The 22,272-nt window shown below is 41.6% G+C and overlaps 1 protein-coding gene across 1 annotated transcript; it reads right to left on the bottom strand.

The window, feature by feature from the left end:
- Positions 1–416: 416 nt before the first annotated feature.
- On the bottom strand, positions 417–20,414 carry LOC307222869 (cell adhesion molecule 2-like). The gene is made up of 8 exons (XM_079988448.1): positions 20,392–20,414; positions 18,907–19,079; positions 15,706–16,032; positions 13,800–14,120; positions 11,988–12,290; positions 11,149–11,298; positions 10,248–10,294; positions 417–1,082 (listed from the first exon to the last, which is right to left on the bottom strand). Exons 2-8 carry the CDS (start codon positions 18,947–18,949, stop codon positions 939–941), a joined length of 1,335 nt encoding a protein of 444 aa, XP_079844574.1. The 5' UTR covers positions 18,950–19,079; positions 20,392–20,414; the 3' UTR covers positions 417–938.
- Between the last annotated feature and the right edge of the window lie 1,858 nt (positions 20,415–22,272).

Below are 22,272 nucleotides of genomic sequence, written 5' to 3' on the forward strand. Positions count from 1 at the left end.
ACACCCCATGACTTTGTAGCCCTACTAGATCCAATAAGCGCCAGCTGCCACTGGCTGTACCACAAAGTTATCCATTGTCTGAATGTGTACTTCAGTAAATGGCTCTGGCAAATGAGAAGCAGAGAGCTGGTAGAATCATACAAGTGTTGAATTAGAAGGCACCCCAAGGGCCATCGAGTCCTGGGCAAGACAAGGAATCGTTGCTCCTCATTTGACATGACCCACAAATCCAAGCCTCTTCTAGCTGATTGCTCCCTGGCCTTGGGGATGGAAGCTCTTGAGAGCAAGAGGGGAAAGATTATATACGGAGAATTTCAGCCGAGATCTCCACTTGCTTGACAAAGGCTCCTGTCGCACACATTCATAACAGCATTGCAGCCACTTCTCTGCAACCAGATCAGATGCATGGTCAATTGGCCCCCTCCCAGATGGTAAATGTATTCACAAATCCACGCTGCAGCCATGTGGGGAAGTGGCTTCTCAACAGCCGCAGGTGGGAATGAAGGAAAGCCAGCAGCTCTTGGAAGCAAGTGCATGCATTCCAAATGTTGGCTCTGGAGGACACCCAGCCAAGGGACCTCTCCCTAGTCAAGTCATCCTCTTTGCAGCAGCAGCCACCACACGCTTCCTACACCTGCTCCTTTGGAAGGAGGGAGATGGCTGAGATGGCGAGGGCCAATGATGGCTTCAGCAGCATCCCAAGAGGCAGACATCATGACCATAGATTCAGGCTGCCCAGCAAAAGATGAGGAAGAAAGGGGGATGAGGGCGTCAGCAAATCTTCCAGAGTGCGGGTCTTCAAGGCAACAGCTCCGGTTTTTCTGAAGGGACCAGGAACAGTGTCATAGAGAATGGGGGTCCAAGGGCTTTTGAAAGGCTGTTCGTGCCTCGCTCCCATCCTGTTTCATTTCCTCTAGTGCAAGTGGCTGGTTTGGAGGCTAGATCTGGCTGTTGCCAGCTCGCTGTTTCGGTTTTGTTCGCACTTCTGCATAGATCACCCCAGCATCTGGTTCCACTTCCTTTTTGTTGAAACGAAGACTGGCATAGGTCAACTCTTTCTGCCGGCTGGTTAAAGGAAGATGCTGTTAAGAGAAAGAGAGAGGACGGGGAACAGAAAGTTTGTTTCATTCTGTCTGTGGTGGTCTTGAAAGCATATTGTTTGCAGGTGGCAAAAGAAACTGCAGTAATAAATATATACATCGGGAGCTTTGGAGCAGGCAATAGGGGAAATGGATATAGTAAGTAAACTTTTGACAACCTGGTGCCCTCTGGATGTTGTTGGACTGCAACATCTGGAAGGTACCAGGTTGGCAAAGGCTGCAAGAGACACGATCCAACCCTTCCTCAAAGAAATAGAGAAAATTTCACCATCCTAGGGAGGCAACACCACAACAGGTGTATCACCATTTTAAAAAGGTAAAGGGACCCCTGACCATTAGGTCCAGTCGTGGCCGACTCGGGTTGCGGCGCTCATCTCGCTTTATTGGCCGAGGGAGCCGGCATACAGCTTCCGGGTCATGTGGCCAGCATAACTAAGCCGCTTCTGGCGAACCAGAGCAGCACACGGAAACGCCGTTTACCTTCCCGCCGGAGCAGTACCTATTTATCTACTTGCACTTTGACATGCTTTCAAACTGCTAGGTTGGCAGGAGCAGGGACCGAACAATGGGAGCTCACCCCGTTGTGGGGATTCAAACCGCCGACCTTCTGATCAGCAAGTCCTAGACTCTGTGGTTTAACCCACAGCGCCACCCGCATTACTCCCCCTCTAATAGTGAATTTTTGTGATAAGTGCAAACAGAACTAGAATCAAAACCAGGCTCTTCCGGTTGAGCCCAAACCCAGCGCAAGCGGGGATTTCTCCGTCTGGGGAATCCCGAGCTTTCCGAAGGGAAAAGGGGGTGCTACAGGGCGCAGTAGCCCCCGAAAATACTCGCTGGTGGATGTCCAGGAGTTCTGGTTCCCGCGGATGCCGAAACGCTAATCGTCCGGCAGTCAGGCAACTCCTTTTGGAGCGAAGAGAACGGCGGGCAGGGAAGCGGGCTGAAGGGAAGCCATTGCTACCTTCGGAAAGCGAAGCCCCGAGCTTGCAGGGAAAGTGCTCAATTCTCAAAATAAAAGAAATTCGGACCCTAATTGTTCAATTGAAAGGATTAATTTGGCTATGGAAGGACCCGGAGTAAGAAGTGAAAATTTATGGAGGTCAGCCGCCTCTGAAATCAGCTTTGACGCAGAACTGTAAGCAGAGCTGGAAACGGAAAGTAAGTTGCCGCTAGCGGCTTTGATCTCTCCCCACCCCCTGCGGAACTCCTTTAAATTCCTTTAAAAATAGCTTGCAACAAAGTTAAAAGGAGGGGAAGAAAATCGGAACTGGGAAAGTCCTTGAAGATACAAATATAGAGTTGGGGAGTCTGTGCTTAACATATTTTTCACTTTCGGAGTATCTGCGCAACGAAGCTCTGGATTCCATTGTTACTATTTTTAACGGAAGTTTCTGCGGGTGAACTAAGAGAACTGAAAGTGATACATTGAATGCAATTTTGGCTGGACTATTTTTACTGTTCTCCCTTTTTTTTGAAGAAGGTTGGCAAATTGGCAGTTTATACACACTTTTATCATTTGGTAAAAAGGAAATTCCAAAGTAATAACGTTAAAAAAAATTTCGGAGGTTATAAACGTATATCTGAGACTAAAACCCCTGTGGTCAGCAGGGGAACTACAATTTGTTTTTCTTCTCTGCCTGGATTTTCTAGCGGTTGTTTTGGTGATGGGACTATAGACTACGAACTTATATGTTTACTGAAATTCTTTCTATTTTTTGCCTAATCTTCACCTAATTTCTGTGGAAGTTTTGCTCCTAATTTTTATTTGAAAATCTCTGGACTGGAATTGGTAAGAATCCCTAGGGATATCTGGATAATAGTAAACCGCAGCTGTTTTCTCTTTACAAAAGGAATACTTTTTTCCCCTCTATTTTTGACGTTCCTATCCTGAACTATTTTTGGGATTTGGTTTTTGCTAATCTCTGTTATTGGAATAGCCTAATTGGTGGCAGAAGACGACTAAGGATTAGCCAAATTGGTGGCAAGAAGGTATATAATCTGTGTTATTGCCTCCCTGGTGGCACCCTTTGGTGGAGACCAATTTTGAAACAACTTTTTCCTGGTGTCACCCCCTGTTGTAATTTGGAATTAACTTTAAAAGACTTCTATCCACTTCTAGCTGATTAGGACTCTGCCCTTCTGGACTGGGGGAGGGCGTTAAGGATTGGGATTTGTTATTATTAAATGGTTGATTGTGATATTAGATATTTGTAAGTGTAAGATAATTAAATTGAAAAATGAAGAAAACAGGTGAAGGCACACCAGCAGACAGGAAAGGGTCAAAACAAGAGTCAGATTTTAAAGCGGAAATTTTGAAAATGTTTGCTGAGATCAAACAAAGTGAAAAGAATTTAGAGACTAAATTAGAATAGGTGGATAGTAGAATTGGTAAAATGGATAAAAAAATTGATGAAACAGTAAACGAACTTAAAGGTCAAATTAAAGAGGTATCAAAAAGAACCCAAAAACTAGAGGAAGGGTGGAAGAAAACTAAAAATGAAATGAAGGAAATGAAAAAAGAGGAAGACAAAATGAAATCAGGTATGTTAGAGATGAATAAAACTCAGGAGGAGGTCTTGGATGCGATTGCAATGAATGAATTGAGACAGAGGGAAACCAATCTGAGGCTGAGAGCTATACCAGAGACACAGGGGGAGAATATCAAGGAGAAACTGATTAAAGAGTTGGCGCAATGGTTAGAGATGGAACCAGACGAGGTTGCAAAAACAATTCAAAATGCATTTAGAATGAGAGTAAAATCAGCTAAAACACGAAAATTACCTGGAGACTGTTTAATAACATTCAGAGACAGAGACATGAGGAATATGATATTGCAGAAGAATAGAGAAAAAAGACTGAATATTGATGGAAATTACATTATCATCTTTAAAGACATACCAATAAGATTGCTGAAATGAAGAGACCCCTATAAATCATTTGTTCAAATTCTCAAGAGAAACAACATTGAATTTAGATGGGAGTTTCCCGAAGGAATCTCTTTTTTTTACAAAAGCAAGAAACATCGACTGACAAGTCCAGAGGAGACAAGTAAGTTTCTGAGGAAATACAAGGAATTAAGAACAGAGGAGGAAGAAGAAAGAGGAGCTGTGGGAGGAGCAGCCATCGGAGGAGTAGACCCAAAGGATGTTGGTGACGAGAATGGGGAAAAATCGGAAGAAGAAGAAGAAGAGGAGCAGGAAGAAGAAGAAGAAGAAGAAGAAGAAGAAGAAGAAGAAGAAGAAGAGAAATAAATATTTAAAAATATATATTTAATTTGGAGCTACAATGGCATTAAAAATTTTGAATTGGAATATTAATGGGATGAATGATAGGAAGAAAAGGAATAAAATTGAACAATGTTTAAAAAGGAAGAATTTGGATATAATTTGTTTGCAAGAAACACATGTGGCAAGAAAACACAGGAAAATTTTAATCAACAAAAGACTAGGAAATGAATTTATATCTTCCGACAAAAGTAAGAAGAGAGGGGTTGTACTGTACATAAAGAACAAAATTGAAGCTCAACAAATTTTCAAAGATGAAGAAGGAAGAATTATTGCAGTCCAGATCAAATGGCAAGGGGAAAAAATAATAATTGTCGGGATCTATGCACCTAATGGAAATAAAGCAGATTTTTTTAAGAATTTGGAGGAAAAACTGTTCGATTATGCAGATCAAAAGATCATCATAATGGGGGATTTCAACGGTGTGGTGTCAATGGAAATGGACAGACTAAGAGCAGTTGGGATTAGCAAAGAAGGAAAATTACCAAAGACGTTTTTTATGATGGTAAAAACTGCAATTTAATGGATATCTGGAGACTGAGACACCCACTGGAAAAACAATTTACATTTTATTCTGAACCGAATCAATCAATGTCAAGAATAGACCAAACATGGGTCTCAAATGAACTAACCCCAAGAATCAGACAAATAGAAATCCAACCGAGAACAATTTCAGATCACAGTTCAATAGAATTTGAGTTACAAGGATATGAAGAAAGAACCTTTAGATGGAGAATGAATGATTACCTCCTAGATGACCAGAAAATTGTGGAGAAAGCACAAAAGAATTTGATGGACTATTTTGTAAACAACTCCAATAAAGGTATAAAAATGAGTACAGTATGGGATGCCAGCAAAGCGGTTATGAGACGATTCTTCATTCAACAAAATGCAATCAAGAACAAAAATAGAGAAAAAGGAAAAAAGGAAATATTAAGACAAATAATGGACAATGAGCAGAAACTAGTGAAGAAACCGAATAATGTGAAAGCAAAACAGAATATAAAGGCCCTACAATCTCAATTTGCAATGATAATTAACAGAGAAGTGGAATGGAACATAAAGAAAATGAGACAAAGGAATTTTGAATCGGCTAACAAGTCAGGGAAACTGCTAGCATGGCAGATCAAAAAGAGGAAGGAACAGAACACTATCAATAAAATCATCGTGGAGGGACAAGAGATAGATAACCCAAAAGGTATCAGAAAAGGATTTTTGGATTTCTACAGACATTTGTACAAAAGAACAGAAAGGAACAACATGAGGAAGATAGAAAGATACTTGAAAGAAAAAAAGGTGCAGAAGATCCCGACAGAAAAAAAAGAAAAGCTGAATGCCCCAATAGAAATTAGTGAAATAAAAGAAGTGATAAAAGAACTTAAAAGAGGGAAGGCTCCGGGACCTGATGGATTTACAGCACGTTACTACAAAGAAATGAAACACATCATGTCAGTACCTTTGAAAGAAGTTATGGATAATATTCTTAAAGAGAAAGAAATCCCTGAAACATGGAAGGAAGCATTTATTACCTTTATTCCAAAACAAGATTTGAATTTGACACAAGTAAAAAATTATAGGCCAATTTCACTGTTAAATACAGATTATAAAATCTCTGCAAGCATTTTAGCGAGGAGAATTAAAACAATACTACAAGAAGTTATCCATAAAGATCAAGCAGGTTTCCTACCTGGCAGACAGATGAAAGATAATGTAAGGAATATAATTAATATTTTGGAATATCTGACTGCCAGGAATGAGAAACAAGCGATGTTGATATTTGTGGATGCGGAAAAGGCCTTTGATAATATATCATGGGATTTTATGTTAAAAAATTTGGAATATATGGAGACGGGGAAGGAATTCCTCAATGGAATAGAGGCAATATATACTGAACAAAGAGCAAAGTTAATTGTAAATAATGTCACTACGGAAGAAATAGGGATAAGCAAAGGTACGCGACAGGGGTGTCCACTTTCGCCACTGTTATTCATCATGGTCCTAGAAGTCCTTCTGAATACTATAAGAGAGAACAAGGAAATAAAAGGGGTAGAATTAGGCCGAAATGAGTATAAGGTTAAAGCCTTTGCCGACGATCTGGTTTTAACGGTAGAAGAACCTCTAGAGAGTACCAAAAATATTCTTAAAGAGGTGGAGAGATTTGGCCAAGTGGCAGGTTTTAAATTAAGTAAGAGAAAGACCAAAATAATTGCTAAGAATATGGATCAAGAAACAATAGAGTTAATGCAACAGCAAATAGGAATAGAAATAGTGAAGAAGGTGAAATATCTTGGTGTTTGGTTAACCCCAAAGAGTATTGATTTATATCAGAATAATTATATACCAGTGTGGAATGGAATAAAGAAAGATCTGGAGGTGTGGGGACGAATGAAATTATCAATGTGGGGAAGGATGTCAACGATAAAGATGAGCATGCTGCCAAAACTACTGTTTCTGTTTCAAACAATTCCAGTAATCAGAGGGATGGCTATTTTTAAGGAATGGCAAAGAACAATTTCAAGGTATATTTGGCAGGGCAAGAAGCCTAGAATTCAATTTAAGTTACTAACAGATGCGAAAGAAAGAGGAGGCTTCGCCCTGCCAGACCTGAAATTATATTATGAAGCAGCTTGTCTCTGCTGGTTAAAGGAATGGATAAAACTAGATAATATGGAGTTGCTAGACTTAGAAGGATTTGATAATAGATTTGGGTGGCACGCATATCTATGGTCTGGAAAGAAGAAAGGCCATGTAGGCTTTGAGAACCACATTTTCCGAAGATTGTTGAAAGAAGTTTGGGATAGGTATAAAAACCTACTCGAGACAAAAACTCCACACTGGTTGTCTCCATTAGAGGTTATGAGTGTTAAAAAAACTAATATGAGGAAAAATTGGGCTACATATGGAGAGTTAATTGTCAAGGAAGGGGGGAGATGGAAAATGAAACCTTATGAAGAGGTAAAAGAGTATGTGTATGACTGGTTGCATTACCTACAAACAAATGAAATGTTTAAGAAGGATCTTAAGGAGTACGGGTATGCAGAGAAAGAGTAGAAATTTCAAACAGAAATAATAGATACTGAATTTAAGATATTATCTAAAATGTATAAAATTTTGTTGGAATGGCATACCAAAGATGAAGAAGTTAAATCGGTTATGATAAAATGGGCCAGGGATTTTGGATATAATATACAAATGGATGATTGGATTAAATTATGGAATGAAAACATGAAATTTACTGCATGTACAGCGTTAAAAGAGAATATAATGAAAATGATGTATAGATGGTATATTACACCGGTAAAACTTGCAAAAATGTATAAAACATGTAAGAAATGTTGGAAATGTAAAGAAAAGGATGGCACTTTTTATCATATGTGGTGGGAATGTAAAAAAGTGAAGAGCTTCTGGGAACTGATATATAATGAACTGAAGAAGATGTTGAAATATACATTTGTTAAGAAACCAGAGGCTTTTCTTCTAGGAATTACAGGAAATGAAATAAATAGAAAGGATTGCAAACTTTTCCAATATGCAGTAACAGCGGCGAGAATATTACTGGCCCAGAACTGGAAACAAGAACAAGTTCCAACAATAGAGGAGTGGAGAACAAAGTTGATGGACTATGCAGAACTGGACAAATTGACAGGGAAGATTAGATATTTACGAGATCAAAAGTTTATCGAGGACTGGAAAAAGTGGGTGGACTATTGGGAAGGTATAAGTGACAGAGAAATAACGTTAGTGGCATTTAAAGAAGCTCTGTAAAAGTCAAAGAAATATTGCAAAAAAAAAAAACAGGTCTCAAATGGTTTTCGAAAGGCAATAGCGAATTTAAGAACTGTGTATTTAAAAATCAAATTTGGGTGATTGTCAGAGAGGCTGAGGGAAGTCCAAAATTGGAAAATCTGTTAAAGTTGAAATTGTGATGTGTTATATATTCTTTTTGTGGAAATTAATAAAAAATTATATTAAAAAAAATAGAATCAAAACCAGGCCACTAAGAAACAAGAGGGGAGGGGAAAGGTATCAATCAGCATGTTTGGGGGAAGCCCAAGGTTTTCAGAAATACATTTCGGGGTAATGTATCAACACCCTAAGGGAGATGCAGATATAGCTATAGCTATAGCTGTAGATATAGATATAGATATAGATATAGATATAGATATATATTTAAAAGACAACACAAATCACAGTCCAGTGATGACTAACCACAGTGGGTTTTGGGAGGTTTTTAAAAAATGAGTTGCCAGTACTCATATCTTGATTAAAGTGCCATGGGTAACAACTTAAAATGGCTGCCCTGGGCAGGAAAAAAAAAGTGACGGTACTCCATAGTAGTGAGTAATGTCACCAAAAGAAAACACTGACTAAAAATATTCAGTAGCTACAGAACACTGAATCTTAATTGAGAGAGAAAAATGAAAGGAGGGGTAATAGAATGGTGAGGTTGAGGACAGCATGAATGGGCTGATGAGCTCTCTGCTGGAAGAAGGAGACTCAGTGGCCAGCCAGATGCCTGTGGGAAAACTGAAAGCAGGATTTAAGCAGTTTCCCCTCCTGCAGTTTCCAGCAGCTGGTACTCAGACGTTATTAACTCCAGCTCTGTAGGTAGCATAGGCGCCAACTCCCTGGGGCCCTGGGTGCCTGAGCACCCACAAAATTCCCCGTGAAGGGCCCGGGCACCCACAAATTTCAGTGCAAGGGCCAGTCATGCTTCATGTCACCCATGGCCCTGGGCACCCACGGTTGCGGGACCAAGTTCGCACTTCTGGTAGGCAGAGCATTTATCATGGCTAGTAGTCATTGATAGCCATCTTCATTGATAGTCATTGATAGCGAAATCTAACAATGCGTATTATTGTTAGTTAGCATGTGAAGGGGTTAAGACCACAGAGCTGTACTGCTGATAGGCAGACCCAGGCCATAAAAATGTAATTGATAGAGAGGGCTTAGTGTGATGTCATTTCCCTGCCTCTCTTGAGTAGGAAGGAGAATAGAGTATTTCCTGTTCCTTTCTCTCCCTCCTTTTCTCTTTGACCAATGGTGGAAGCAGATGGATATCCAATTGCTCCAGTTGAGGCACATACATGAGGCTGCTTTTACTGTAAATTCAGTATTTTGCCTGCATTTATTTTACTGCTGTTGCTGCTGAGAACAAATGTGTGACTATGAGTGAGTAAATCATATTTTAAACTTACTTCTCAGTCTGTTTTCTGATTATTTGCTAAGTGGGGTAAGAAAGGGGTGCCAGCTTATTTTGCAGCTGAATTTAAATAAAAGAAGGCTTCACAGCCTAATTCCTATGCTTCATTTTTCTTCTTCTACGGATGGGGCTGCATTTTAAACAAAGCAGTAAGCTGATCTCTTTGTATGTCCAACCCACCCATGTGAGCACCTAAACTGCAATTATTATGTCTTCTCCTACCTATTTAAACCATCCAGAGTTCTAGAGTTTAGCTATCTCCCAGTTTGGAAGTGATAGGATGGTAGGGAAATGCAGGAGTAAATAAAGATGAGCAGGGGTGAAACAGACTTGTCCAGGAGTGGGATGAACCAATTCTATTCCAACCAAACTCTAGAGTGGATAGCAACATGTGGAAGAGATCCTATGATCCCTTTTAGGGATGTTAGGCTGCCCTGCACAAGAAAGTGATGCCTAGTGCTCCCCACTGTGAACAGAAGGCCATTTGGGCAGACAAGATGACACTCAGGGTGGACCAGAGTGGACATCCCAATGCACCAGATACCTCGGAGCAGATGTGGGGAGAAGCCTAGAGTGGCCCCGGCAAAGCCTAGCACAGCCTGGGAATTTATAGGAGCAGGATATGTGTGTTCATTATGTAACATTAATCCCTCTTACCGTTCCTGCTTCTTTGGTTGAAGCAGCTTCTGTCTCTGTTGTGCTTTCTGGAATGGAATGATGAGGAGAAATTCGAAAGTGGTTATGTTTGAATAAGCATTAAAGAATCCCAAGAATGAATGAGTCAAGAACACATGTGATTGATGACACATTCCACAGAAATTCCTTGTTAACCATCCTGGGTGAAGATGGGCACTAATTTGCATTTCTGAGACTTTCTGGGGGCACGCAGGGGTACGCATACCCCTAAACATTTTGAGAATCTAAGTTTGGCTACTGTCCTTCATCATAAGATCTCAGGGCAGTTCACTCGATGAAGGACTCCATCTGTGGAACATTGTAACTTATGGTCATTTATTTTTTCCTCCTCCCAAGCTATCCCTTTTTTGTGTTGTGTCTTTTAGAATGTAGGTCTAAAGGCAGGGGCAGTCTTATTTCTGATCTTTGTAAGCTGGTCTGGGAGGCTAGTAAATGTTCTAGGTATATAAATGAATAACAAAATATACATACTTCAAATCTTTAAAAGTGGGAGGCTCATATAAATAATTTTTACCTCATATAAATAATTCTAAATATTGTTTTCTCTAATATATGCATTTCTATGTACCCTAGGACATGCATTTTGGGGCATGTTACTTGGTTGGGTGACAACATTGCACATTTCAGAGAAGCACATTTGGAAGGATGGTTGTATTTCAAATCAGAGATTGTTTCCAAAAATGTGAATTCGGAAAGTTTGCATCAAATCAAATGAACTGAATTGCAGTTCTTTCCCATCACAGTTTGCAACACCCTCTCCCTGGCATGCCCAGGGAAGCATTTGCAAATGCACATTGTGTGAGTTAATCCGTTTACCTCCCATATGACCTCTCCAAGGTGCTGTCAGGGGAGAGAGACTTACCTTTAGCCCTCTTCTTGCATCTCCATGCTAAGACACTGAGCAGCAACAAGAGGAGGAAGATTCCTGCTGCAGCTCCGGCTCCAGCTCCAATTTCAGCTCCAATTCCAGCTCCAGGACTTCCACTGTCAGTTTCTAGCTGCTTGTCTCGTTCTGGTTGAGAAGGAATAAGAAAAGAAGACCCCCTTGGTGGTCTGTGGAATGAAGCAGGCAGGCAAGATTCTGCTGCTCCACAGGGCTCCATTTGAGGGTATGGCTGACACCTCAAACTTTTGCTCATGCCCAGATTCCAATTTCAGGAAAATTAGCATGGATATAGGACCAGTGGGTAGTGGATCATTAAGTTGTTTTGATAACTGGTCATTAAGTTGTTTTGTATTTTATGGCTTTGCTAGCCACTTTGAGACTTGTGGGAAATGATGTAGGTTTAATACCTAGAAAGTGGAAGTGGGATCAGTGGAGACACATTCACTGTCCTCCAGTCTTTCAAAACATCCATCAGCTCATCAGCGATAACAGAGCTGTATCCCCAGGAACAGCTATTTATTTGTTATGTATCAAACTGAAAACAGAACTTGCAACCTGCTGAGAAATGTTCTCCGCTCCCCCACAACAGTGGGGACTTTGAACAAGAAGGGGGAGGGCAGAGGATGGAGCAATTGGAAGCTCTTAACGTCTGGTTTGGGTCAAAAGTGACCCAGAATTTCTATCTTTCTACAACTGGAAAATTTCTTTTCATTTTCTTTTATACCCCTGTACATTTCACACCTATCAGTTCCAAACACCTTTGCATCTCATTCCCTGTAGAAAGGAAATCAGGGGGAAAAAATGATTCTGTTTACCAGAGATTGTCACCATGGTCCCATTTCCTCGGCCATTACTACCGACAGCACATCGGTACATTCCAGAGTCATTCCTTTGGACACTGGGCAGAATGAGAGAAGCCAGGCCTGTGGTTGCGCTCAGAGTCCTGCCTGCACCTGTCACCTCCTCCTCATGTCCATCAGTGCCATTTTTATACCAGGTGACACTGTACGGGAGGAGTCGCACATTCTTGGCAACTGCAACGCTACAGTTTATAATGAGTGTTTGCCCTTCCATTCCTTGGATGAAAGCAGGTGACTGGATAACTGACAGATTAGCCGCTGTGGAAAGAGCAGAAAAAGCATTTGACAACTTCAGTGTGCAACCTTCAAATTGCCAGAGGAGATAAAGTCTGCATCTGTGAGACTGGACAAATAATGCCAGATTTTGTGACTTTGAGTTAAATACGCAGCCATGGAACTTGAGCATGGAACAATTGACTTCTTTGAAGTTTGCGTTTTTGGCTTTTCTCTGGATCTTTGTTAGGCTGAGCACTGAGGGTGCTAAATGGCTTTAGGAGTGGCTGTGAATGCAGCCTTCAGTGTGGGCCAGGGAACAGCCCTCCAGTTGTTTAGGACTACAATTTCCATCATCCCCAGCTAGCATGGCTGCATATCATTGGAGCTGATGGGAGTACAGTTGCGCAGGCTGGGGTTCCCGAGAGTTGTAGTCCAAAAGTTGTAGTCTGATGGTGTTTCCTGCTTGGCAGGGGGTTGGACTCGATGGCCCTTGTGGTCTCTTCCAACTCTATGATTCTATGATTCTATGAAAACATAATGGAGGTCAGCAGGTAGACAAATGGAGAATGGACCTGTTGCAGTGCTATTGCTGAAGTCTGAAGCTACATGAGGCAGACAGAGAGAGATTCAGATCTGTTTCGTCACAACTGAATGCAAACCACATTTGCACTTCCCCCAAATATATACAAACCCATATGCAGCTACCTGTTGAAATTCACACGTCCCCAAATTTGGCAAAGCAGTGGTCTAGCCATATAGTGTCTACAAAAATGTGAACATTAAGGGAGAAGTGTGTACAAAGATGCATATATGTGTGAAAATAGCATACAAAAACTCATTAGGATAAATTGGCACTAACATACTGACAATTTTCGTGAGGACTTAAAAAAAAAGTAAACTGGTGTGGAGATGTGGTGAATTGAACTTAAGACTGAAAAAATGAAACACAAAAAGAAACTGAAATTGACAGATCCTCCTGCCTTTAGCACAGGGCAGATGATTTGATGGCCTGTGGTGGGCCAAAGAAGATCCAGCCTGTGCCTGATGACTGAGAAGTGTCAGCCTGCCAAACATAGGGTGGAGCTAAAAGCAAACACTCTATGGTCCACATGCTGCATTTAAAGCACACGGGGGTCCGCCATCACCCCCAGAACCTTGGGAAGTGTAGTTTGTTAAGGGTGCTGGGAATTGTAGTTGTGCAAGGGGTAAACTACAATTTCCATTATTCTTTGGGGAAAGTCATGTGCTTTAAATGCATAGTGTGGCTGTGACCTATATGCTTCCCCCTTAAATCTGGACATTTACCCTGTGATTTTAATTTTATCCCAGGAGACCATGTGAAAGGGATTGAATGACTGAAAAATTGTGTCAGCTTCTGACACCTCAGGCTGTAAAAGGTTTCCTACCTCTGCGTTATGGAGCAGAAATATAGACTTGGGTCCAAGGACCTCTGAGAAGCTTCAAATGGAGAGTTACTATCCTCTGGGGTGCATTCCTATAACCTTCTCTGCTCATTGTTTAATAACCAAATAGAAAGTTCCCAGCACTTACTCGTGATGACAACATGAGATGCAATTCCTGATGATTTTGATTGATTTCTTGGTTCTCTCCCAACGTTACAGGTGTACAACCCTGAATCGCTCGCAGTAGCATTTGTGAGGGTGAGAGAAGCAAATCCTGCTCTCAGGTTCTGAGTGATCCTGTAGGAGCCTGTCTTGTTAGCCTGCTCAACCGCAAGTCCATCTTTGTCCCAACTGACATACATGCTGCTGTTCCTGCCGACTGTCCTGAAGCGACACTCGATGGTGACATCCGCCCCTTCCACTTCATGGATGGATCCAGAAGTCTGGTTCACCTCAAAGTCAGTAATTTCTGCAGGAAAGAGATGTCATAATCTGCACCCCTACTGAAAGCATTGGACACTGAGAAGGTAGCTAGAGTGGAAGAAGGGGGATTGACGCATTCAGAAAAAGCACCTTGGACAGTCCTAGGACTGGACTGCTTTGAGGAAGAGATGGATATCTGTGTGTGTGTGTGTGTGTGTGTGTTTAATTAATTATCTTTTTTAATTAAGATAAAATAGCTATGTACAGTCAGAGAATCATCTCTGAATACTCCAAAGAACTTGGCTAAGTATATATGCTAAAATCATCACAATCTTAACAAACACAACATTATACATAATAACCTCCATTGCTTGGACTATTGCCCACAATTAAAAAGATATATAGTATCAGCAGCAGTCCTAGTCTGCAGAGTTTATATACAAAGGCAGGAGGGGAAAATAAAAGATGTGCTTCATGAATGCCAAACTGTGCTGTAGACCATAGGCACCGTTCTGCTATATGTATCATTGTATGATCCATAAAGTTGCCTCAGATTGCATAAAAGTTATCATAGTTCCTCTAACCTCTTGCTGTCTTCAATTTCCATGTCAGTTTTTCCAATAATGCTACCTGCCAGATTGCACTATACCACTGGTCCATGGTCAATAATTGCAATGATTTCCATGCCCTGGCAATGGCCGTTCTTGCAGTGGTTAACAGAGGAGTTATGAGTTCTTTGTTCCAAATTCATGGTGTAACCTAACAGGTTAAGCAGAGCCTGTCCTGGGGTCATGGGTACCATCTGACTTGTGATCAAAGATATCTCTGTAAAAACATTTCCCCAGAACTTTTCAATTTTTGGACATGCCCACCACGTGTGTCAGTATGTCCTTATAGCGGGACACCCTCTCCAGCATATGGGAGAACTGGTTTATAAAGGCTAATCAGCTAGGTGTTAAGTACCAACCATGTATGGTTTTAATGGATCTTTCTCTGTTTGTTGCTAATATAGATTTAGGTGTCTATGTGTTTGTGTGCTCTGCAACATAAGAGAGGCAATGGGAGAAAAGAGGCCTTTGCATCAGTTCTGCTGAAAACTGGCAACTTTTGACTGCTTTTCTCATTTTAAATAATCACAGTAAACAAGTTTATGGACCACAGTGCAGCACAAAATGATCAAAGCAGTGAGCACAGCAAAAACAGGATAAAACACAGGCATACGAGCTCTAAGAAAAATAAAATGAATTTATGAGAATGGGTATCAGATGAGTGAAAGTGTGGCAAGGCTGTGGCTCTGACCTTACCCCACACTTTGTGTCAGAAGACTTTTTACTCACATGGCGACCCCTCAAATGTAATGTGTGGAGGACACTTTCATTTTGCACATTTCAGAAGAAAAATGGACCCCATAGATCAGTTACTGGAACATCCATGGTGCTCCCATTAGACTAGAGAGGCACTGAGTTTTATCTAAACTATTGTCTTACTTTGGAAAGCTAATGTGGGTTTTCTGAAAAGTGTTGAGCAGCCTCAAATCCCCACAAACATTCTCCAATCCACAAACTATACAAGTGTTAAAGGACTGAAGCTACCCTGTTAAAACAGATTTTGGAAAGAATTCAAGTATTTACCAATGATGGTCACCTTTGTCCCATTACCGAGAGGTTGAAAACTCTCATCGATGACAACGTTACACAGATAAGTTCCAGTATCCTTCAAATCCACAGATTTCAAAGTGAAATTACTTAATTTGTCTTTTAGATGTGTAAATATGTGAATTAGGCTTGAGTTAAGCAATTCCATCTGTTCATTGCCTTTAACTTTATACCATTTAATAGACCATTTGGTGATGTCTCCATTGAACCTGCACTGCATATTCAGTGTTGATCCTTCCTTCACAGTCACAGTGGCAGGTGTTTGAATCACTGAAGAATGTGGAGTAGCATTCATAATAGACCCTAAAATGGCAAGGAGAAAAACGGTGTAACAATATGAAAGATTAACCTAAAAGCACAATATCTGTCACTGAGCCACAAACTTCCCAATGCAATTGCATCCTGAAAATTGCATGCATGCAACTGCAAAGTGTATGTATGCATTCTGCATATTTGCAAGGAACACAAGTCTCTCTCCTGAGACATGTTCCCTTCTGCTTTGATCTTCTTGCAACATCACATGGTTGAGCTAAATTTAAAATTCAAAATTGCAAACAGTTAAAACAAAATACCATCACAGGAATAGGGCAGTCCCTGAAATACACCTTCCAACTCTATGAGCCTATGAATACTGGAAATGGGCTGCTGAGGGGAACGTCCTTAAAGTAATGGAAAGTGGCAAGATAAGGTTGGAGAGAAATGAGGGTTCCCTACTTTCCACATTAGGTGTCACTAATGGAATCTGTGATTATTCCTTCACTCCTCATTTGAGCAAGATTTGTATTTTTAAGGGGAGTTTTCTTGCCTTTTATAGCCGCCTTGGCTAGGCTTGTTAGCCACACTGGCATGTTCTTGGACACTAGATACATTTAAGCTCAGCTTCTATAATTCTAGTTTTAAATAACCTCCAACCACCCTGAAGAGACCTGACTTTTCCAACTCCCTCTCAACTCCCTCCTAATGACTTCCTTGAAATTTGTTGAGATTTTTCAGCATTTGCTCTTGTGAAATAAACATGACCTTGCTGAACTTCCTGAGGAACCTGCCACATGAAGAATTGGTTAACATGAGGAGAACTGTGGCCACTGGTCCTGAAAGGTCAAAATGACTTACAACTTTCACAGGATCCTGGACACCACTTCAAGATTAGGTACATTTTTTGTGTGGGTTTTTTCCCCCCACTGGGGAGATACCACAGAGGGGAGAGTTTGGTTTATTGGATCTGGCTTGTGACAAAGAGGTTGTTACAGGCACACATGACAGGGGTGAAGAAGAATAGACAAAGGGCAGGCTGATCAACTTTCAACATAAAACAGGACAGGGGATTAGGTACAAAGTTGTACCTGATTAAGAAGAATGGGCAGAATTAAGAAGAATGGGTGGGCAGAATGTCCTTGGCCAATCACTGTCTGGTTTGCAGTACAATGGAAATGATTCCCATCCAGTCATTTGCTGAGCATTCAGCTCTATGGATGAACAGTGTGTGGAGCCAGATATACTGGCCTCGGTCCAGTATATCTGAAGGAGATTCTCCACCCCCATCGTTCTGCCCGGACACTGAGGTCCAGCTCCGAGGGCCTTCTGCTGGTTCCCTCACTGTGAGAAGCCAAGTTACAGAGAACCAGGCAGAGGGCCTTCTCGGTAGTGGCACCCTCCCTGTGGAACACCCTCCCACCAGATGTCAAAGAGAACAACAACTACCAGACTTTTAGAAGACACCTGAAGGCAGCCCTTTTAATGTTTGATGTATTACGGTATTTTAATATTTTTTTGGAAGCCGCCCAGAGTGGCTGGGGAAGCCCAGCCAGATGGGCGGAGTATAAATAATAAATTATTATTATTATTATTTTTAAAAAATCCGTCATTACTATGCATATGACTGTTCCCCCCCCCCTATTTTCTTATTCTATTATCTATTTATGAAAAAAAATTTATTAACCCCTCCCCTTCCCCCAGCTCCCTTCACTAAAAACTCCTGGTCAGTGAACAAAAGTGTCAGAGGCACCAACTTGTGCCAAAGATTCTCCTTCTCCTTCATTTTGTGGGCTTGCTTAACAGCCTAGGCCACACTGTCCTGGGCAGCTGGAGCTCTGGAAAGCCCTCCCCAAGAGGCTGCACAGGACAATTCCCCCTTCATGGGCTGGTTTCTGCTATGCCAAGAAGGCACTCTTTCCAATTACTTATGGACTCCTCTAGAATCATTCCAAAATGTTGCCCACACATTCTGTGTGGGAAAGGTCTCTCGGGGGGGGGGAACTTGCCCATACACAATAAAAGCTATCTTGTGTACTTTTGTACTGCTGTTTCTACTACTAATATCACAAATGGCAGTAAGTTTTTGACCTGCTAGAGCAGCCTTTCCCAACCTTGGGTCCCCAAAGGTTGTTGGACTACAACTCCCATCATCCATAGCTAGCAGTCAGGGATGGTGAGAGTAGTAGTCCAACAACTTCTGGGAACCCAGAGCTGGGAAAGGCTGAGCTAGAGACTCTTGTGGCCTACACCTTATCTGTCTACCTACCTGTCTATCTATTTTATTCCCTTTCTTCCAAGGAGCTCAAGGTGGCATAGCCAGTTCTCCCTCATTTTATCCTCTCAAGCATGTTAGGCTGACAGGCAGTGACAGGCATAAGGTGAGTCCTGGTGGTGATTAAAACTCTGGTCTCCCAGGTTCTAGCCCGACATTTTAATCACTACACCACTCTGACTCCAAGCTAGCTATCGAAGAAGTCTTGTACCTGGCATTGCCAACAACACACGAGTCATTGTAGCACCATTTATTCATGAGTCACCAAGGCAATGTGAATATCCACTCTGCAAGCCAGGTGGCAGAGAATGGGGAGGTGGTCTGAACCCAGCCAGTCCCCTTTCAGATTGTAGGGAGAGGAATCATATTTCTGCCACTGGAAAAGTTGGCAGGTCTGAGAGGGAATATTCAGCATTGTTCTCTGCTGCTAGCTTGCTACAGAAAGGGATTTATATGAATATATATTTACATGGAGGTAGCATCTACCACTATGGTTCCCCCCCCCCCCCATTACGATATGAAGAAAGCACAGCCCAGAATTCTACAACCTCAGTCAACTGCATCTTATTCTGCATAATGTGCCAATAGGCTGTTAGAGGACCCAGGTTTTCTGAAAGCAGGAGAAGACATCTCTTGGAAAGGAAACTCACCCACATGCAGGAAAAGCAAAAACAGCAAGCATGGAAGCCACATTTTGCCCTGCTGGAGACTCCTCTTCTTGCAATATATCTTTCCAACCGGAGCTCCAACTGCTAACTCCACAATGCCAGGAATCCACCATGTGTAGTTGGCCAGTGGTGATTTCCTCTCAGTCAGACCCACCCTGTAGGGAAAGAGAGACTGCTGGATTGCTGAATAACCAGGTCTTTTTTTCCTCTTTCTACTGCACCACTCCCACCCTCTGAACATAGTTCCTCTTTATTCTCTCTCTCTTTCGCTTTCTCTGTCTCCATTCCATCCATTTTGCAAACTGGTATCTGTTCCCTTTTACATTTGCCATTTGTTCAGGAACAAGATACCTACACAGAGGAGGCGTGTTTAATAATAATAATACCTTTATTGTCAATGTACAACCTGTGTACAACTTCCTTAGGGAAGTTTTTAATGTTTGCTGTTTTGTTGTGTTTTTAATATTCTGTTGGGAGCCGCCCAGAGTGGCTGGGGAAACCAAGCCAGACAGGCAGGGTATAAATAATTTGTTGTTGTTGTTGTTGTTGTTGTTGTTACTGGGTTGATATTTTTCAGGGACCTCCCTGAAATAACCTCATGATGGAGAAGATGGGGGCATTATCTTCCATACTTAGTAGTTTCATGCAGATTTTTGCTGATGCTTTTGAAAATCAAACCAGATGTGCACCGTTGCCTCGGGTTTGATTGACACACAACAATCTACTTGCAGGCCTCCAACAGATCTTTGTTTGGCCACAGTGAGAACAGGATACTGGAGTCAATTTGCTCCCTTTGGCCTGATCCAGCAGAGATGCTCTTATGTTCTTACAAGTCTGAGGAAAATCAATGAGAAGATTAGGGGAAAGAGGGAGGGAGATGACTCTTCAAAAGCAAGAGGCAATAAAAGTTGACTGCTCCTGACAGCACTAATAAAGCAGACAAGAAATCAAGGGCTCATCCAGATTTCCTTTTGTGTCACATTCCTAGGCACAGATCTGCATTTTAAAGCTCTGTGTCTGAGCTAAAAAGTTGTAACATCACTTGGGAATTCAAAATATATTTTTATTAAATCAATATAATTTTTTATTGCTTGGTAAATAACATTTGTGTAAAATTGCATAGAAATAATTAAAAATGATTGCCAAGTACTTGCAGTTATATTATATATTAAGATTCTACACACACACAAACAGTGCTTTTTTCTATTAAAAATGTTTAGGGGTACTCTCGTTTTCCTACTCATATTGAAATACTGCCCCTCGATGAAGCCAAACATAGATTCACAAAATGTTTAGGGGTATGCGTACCCCTGCATCCCCCCAGAAAAAAGCTATCTATCTATCATCTATCTATCATCTATCTATCTATCTAATACTTTGATTACCTGACACTTTTAGAAGGCAAAATTAAAATTCTTCGGTTTTCTGAGAGTAATTTATTTGCTTCGTAATTAAAAAAAGACTTACCAAGGTAAATGTTTTCCAATCACAAAAAAGCAGATTTGAATTCCTCACTCCCAAAAACATATTCTTAAGACCCCTCATTGAAGAAATTTGCAAAAATTAAGTTTCATCCTCTAAAATGACACACCCTAGTGGATGAGTTCTAAAGGAAGTCAAGTCGGATACACAAGTAAACAAAGATAAGAAAAATTGTTGAGCTCAAATTAGACACAGGAGTTGAAGTCCTCTCTACATATTCTTATATCCTCTTTTTTGATGTTGCATTTGTGACAAAGCATAAGTGGCTACAGTTATATTGTTTCAAGCACTGTTTAAATGTTTCTGTGAGTGGTGGGGGAAAAAACATAAAAAGCAGGGGAAATGGAAAGGAAGATCTGGAAAGAGCAGGGAGTGGTTCACTGTCTCCCTTCATGTCCAGTGGAGGCTTTTCTCTCAGTCTTCAAAATTGTTTCAACTATGATATTAAGTTTTACAGCACAGAGAGCAGCACGGATACATCTGCCACTCTGCAAAGCAAATCTGTAGAGAAAAGCTCATTTCTAAACCAAGTTCCCTTATATCTTAGTATAAAGGTAAAGGGACCCCTGACCATTAGGTCCAGTCGTGACCGACTCTGGGGTTGCGGCGCTCATCTCACTTTACTGGCTGAGGGAGCTGGCGTACAGCTTCCAGGTCATGTGGCCAGCATGACTAAGCCGCTTCTGGTGAACCAGAGCAACACACAGAAATGCCATTTCCCTTCCCGCCAGAGCGGTACTTATTTATCTACTTGCACTTTGATGTGCTTTCAAACTGCTAGGTTGACAGGAGCAGGGACCGAGCAACAGGAGCTCACCCCGTCGCAGGGATTCGAACCGCTGACCTTCTGATCGGCAAGTCCTAGGCTCTGTGGTTTAACCCACAGCGCCACCCGCGTTCCTCTATATCTTAGTATAGGACTCCTGTAAATAAATTTCCCCTGCATACTGAGGAAATGGGTGGAGTGTGGGTTGTGCTGGAGACCCCACAGGATTCTCAGATTCAAATCTGCCATAAATGGTGGTAGTTCCATGAGTTCCTGGGGAAACCCAGCCAGGTGATGATGATGATGATGATGATGATGATATCTCTTCTGGGGTTCTCTCACCAAAGAGTACTTGCCCCAAACTTGGAGCTTGGCATCCGGGTATTTTCCTTTTTATATCTATTTTTATTCCTGCACCAACAGAAAGTTCTCCTTAGAAGGGAACTGAATTGCAATTCTCCCCCATCTCTGTTCGCAATGCCCTCTCACTTGGCATGCCTAGAGCAGTGTTTCCCAACCTTGGGCCTCCAGCTGTTTTTGAACTACAATTCCCATCATCCCTGACCACTGGTCTTGCTAGCTAAGGATGATGGGAGTTGTAGTCCAAAAACAGCTGGAGGCCCAAGGTTGGGAAACACTGGCCTAGAGAACTGTTTGCCAATCCATATTGAGTGAGCTAATCCATTTACCTGCCATGTGAACTCTCCAAAGTACTTGGCTTAGTTTTGTCAAGGGAGAGATAGCTTTACCTTGGGCTATCTTCTTAATCTCCACACTAAGACACTGAGCAGCAACAAGAGGACAGGGATTCCTGATCTGGCTCCATTTCTGGCTCTGGGACATCCACTGTCAGTTTATGGCTGCTTGTCACGTTCTGGCTGAGAAGTGAAAGGACATGCAAGACAAGACCAAAGAGGAGTTATATTTACCCACTTAGTGGTCTGTGGAATGAGGCAGGCAAGTAAGATTCTGCTACTGGACAGGGCTTCATCTGAAGGTACGGCTGAGATCCCAGACTTTTGCTCAGGCCAGACTTCCATTTTCAGGAAAATTAGCATGGATTTAAGACCAGTGGGTAGTGGGTCATCAAATTGTTTTGA

Source organism: Podarcis cretensis (assembly GCF_951804945.1).
Source record: "Podarcis cretensis genome assembly, chromosome: 8".
In the NCBI taxonomy this organism is placed as follows: domain Eukaryota; kingdom Metazoa; phylum Chordata; class Lepidosauria; order Squamata; family Lacertidae; genus Podarcis; species Podarcis cretensis.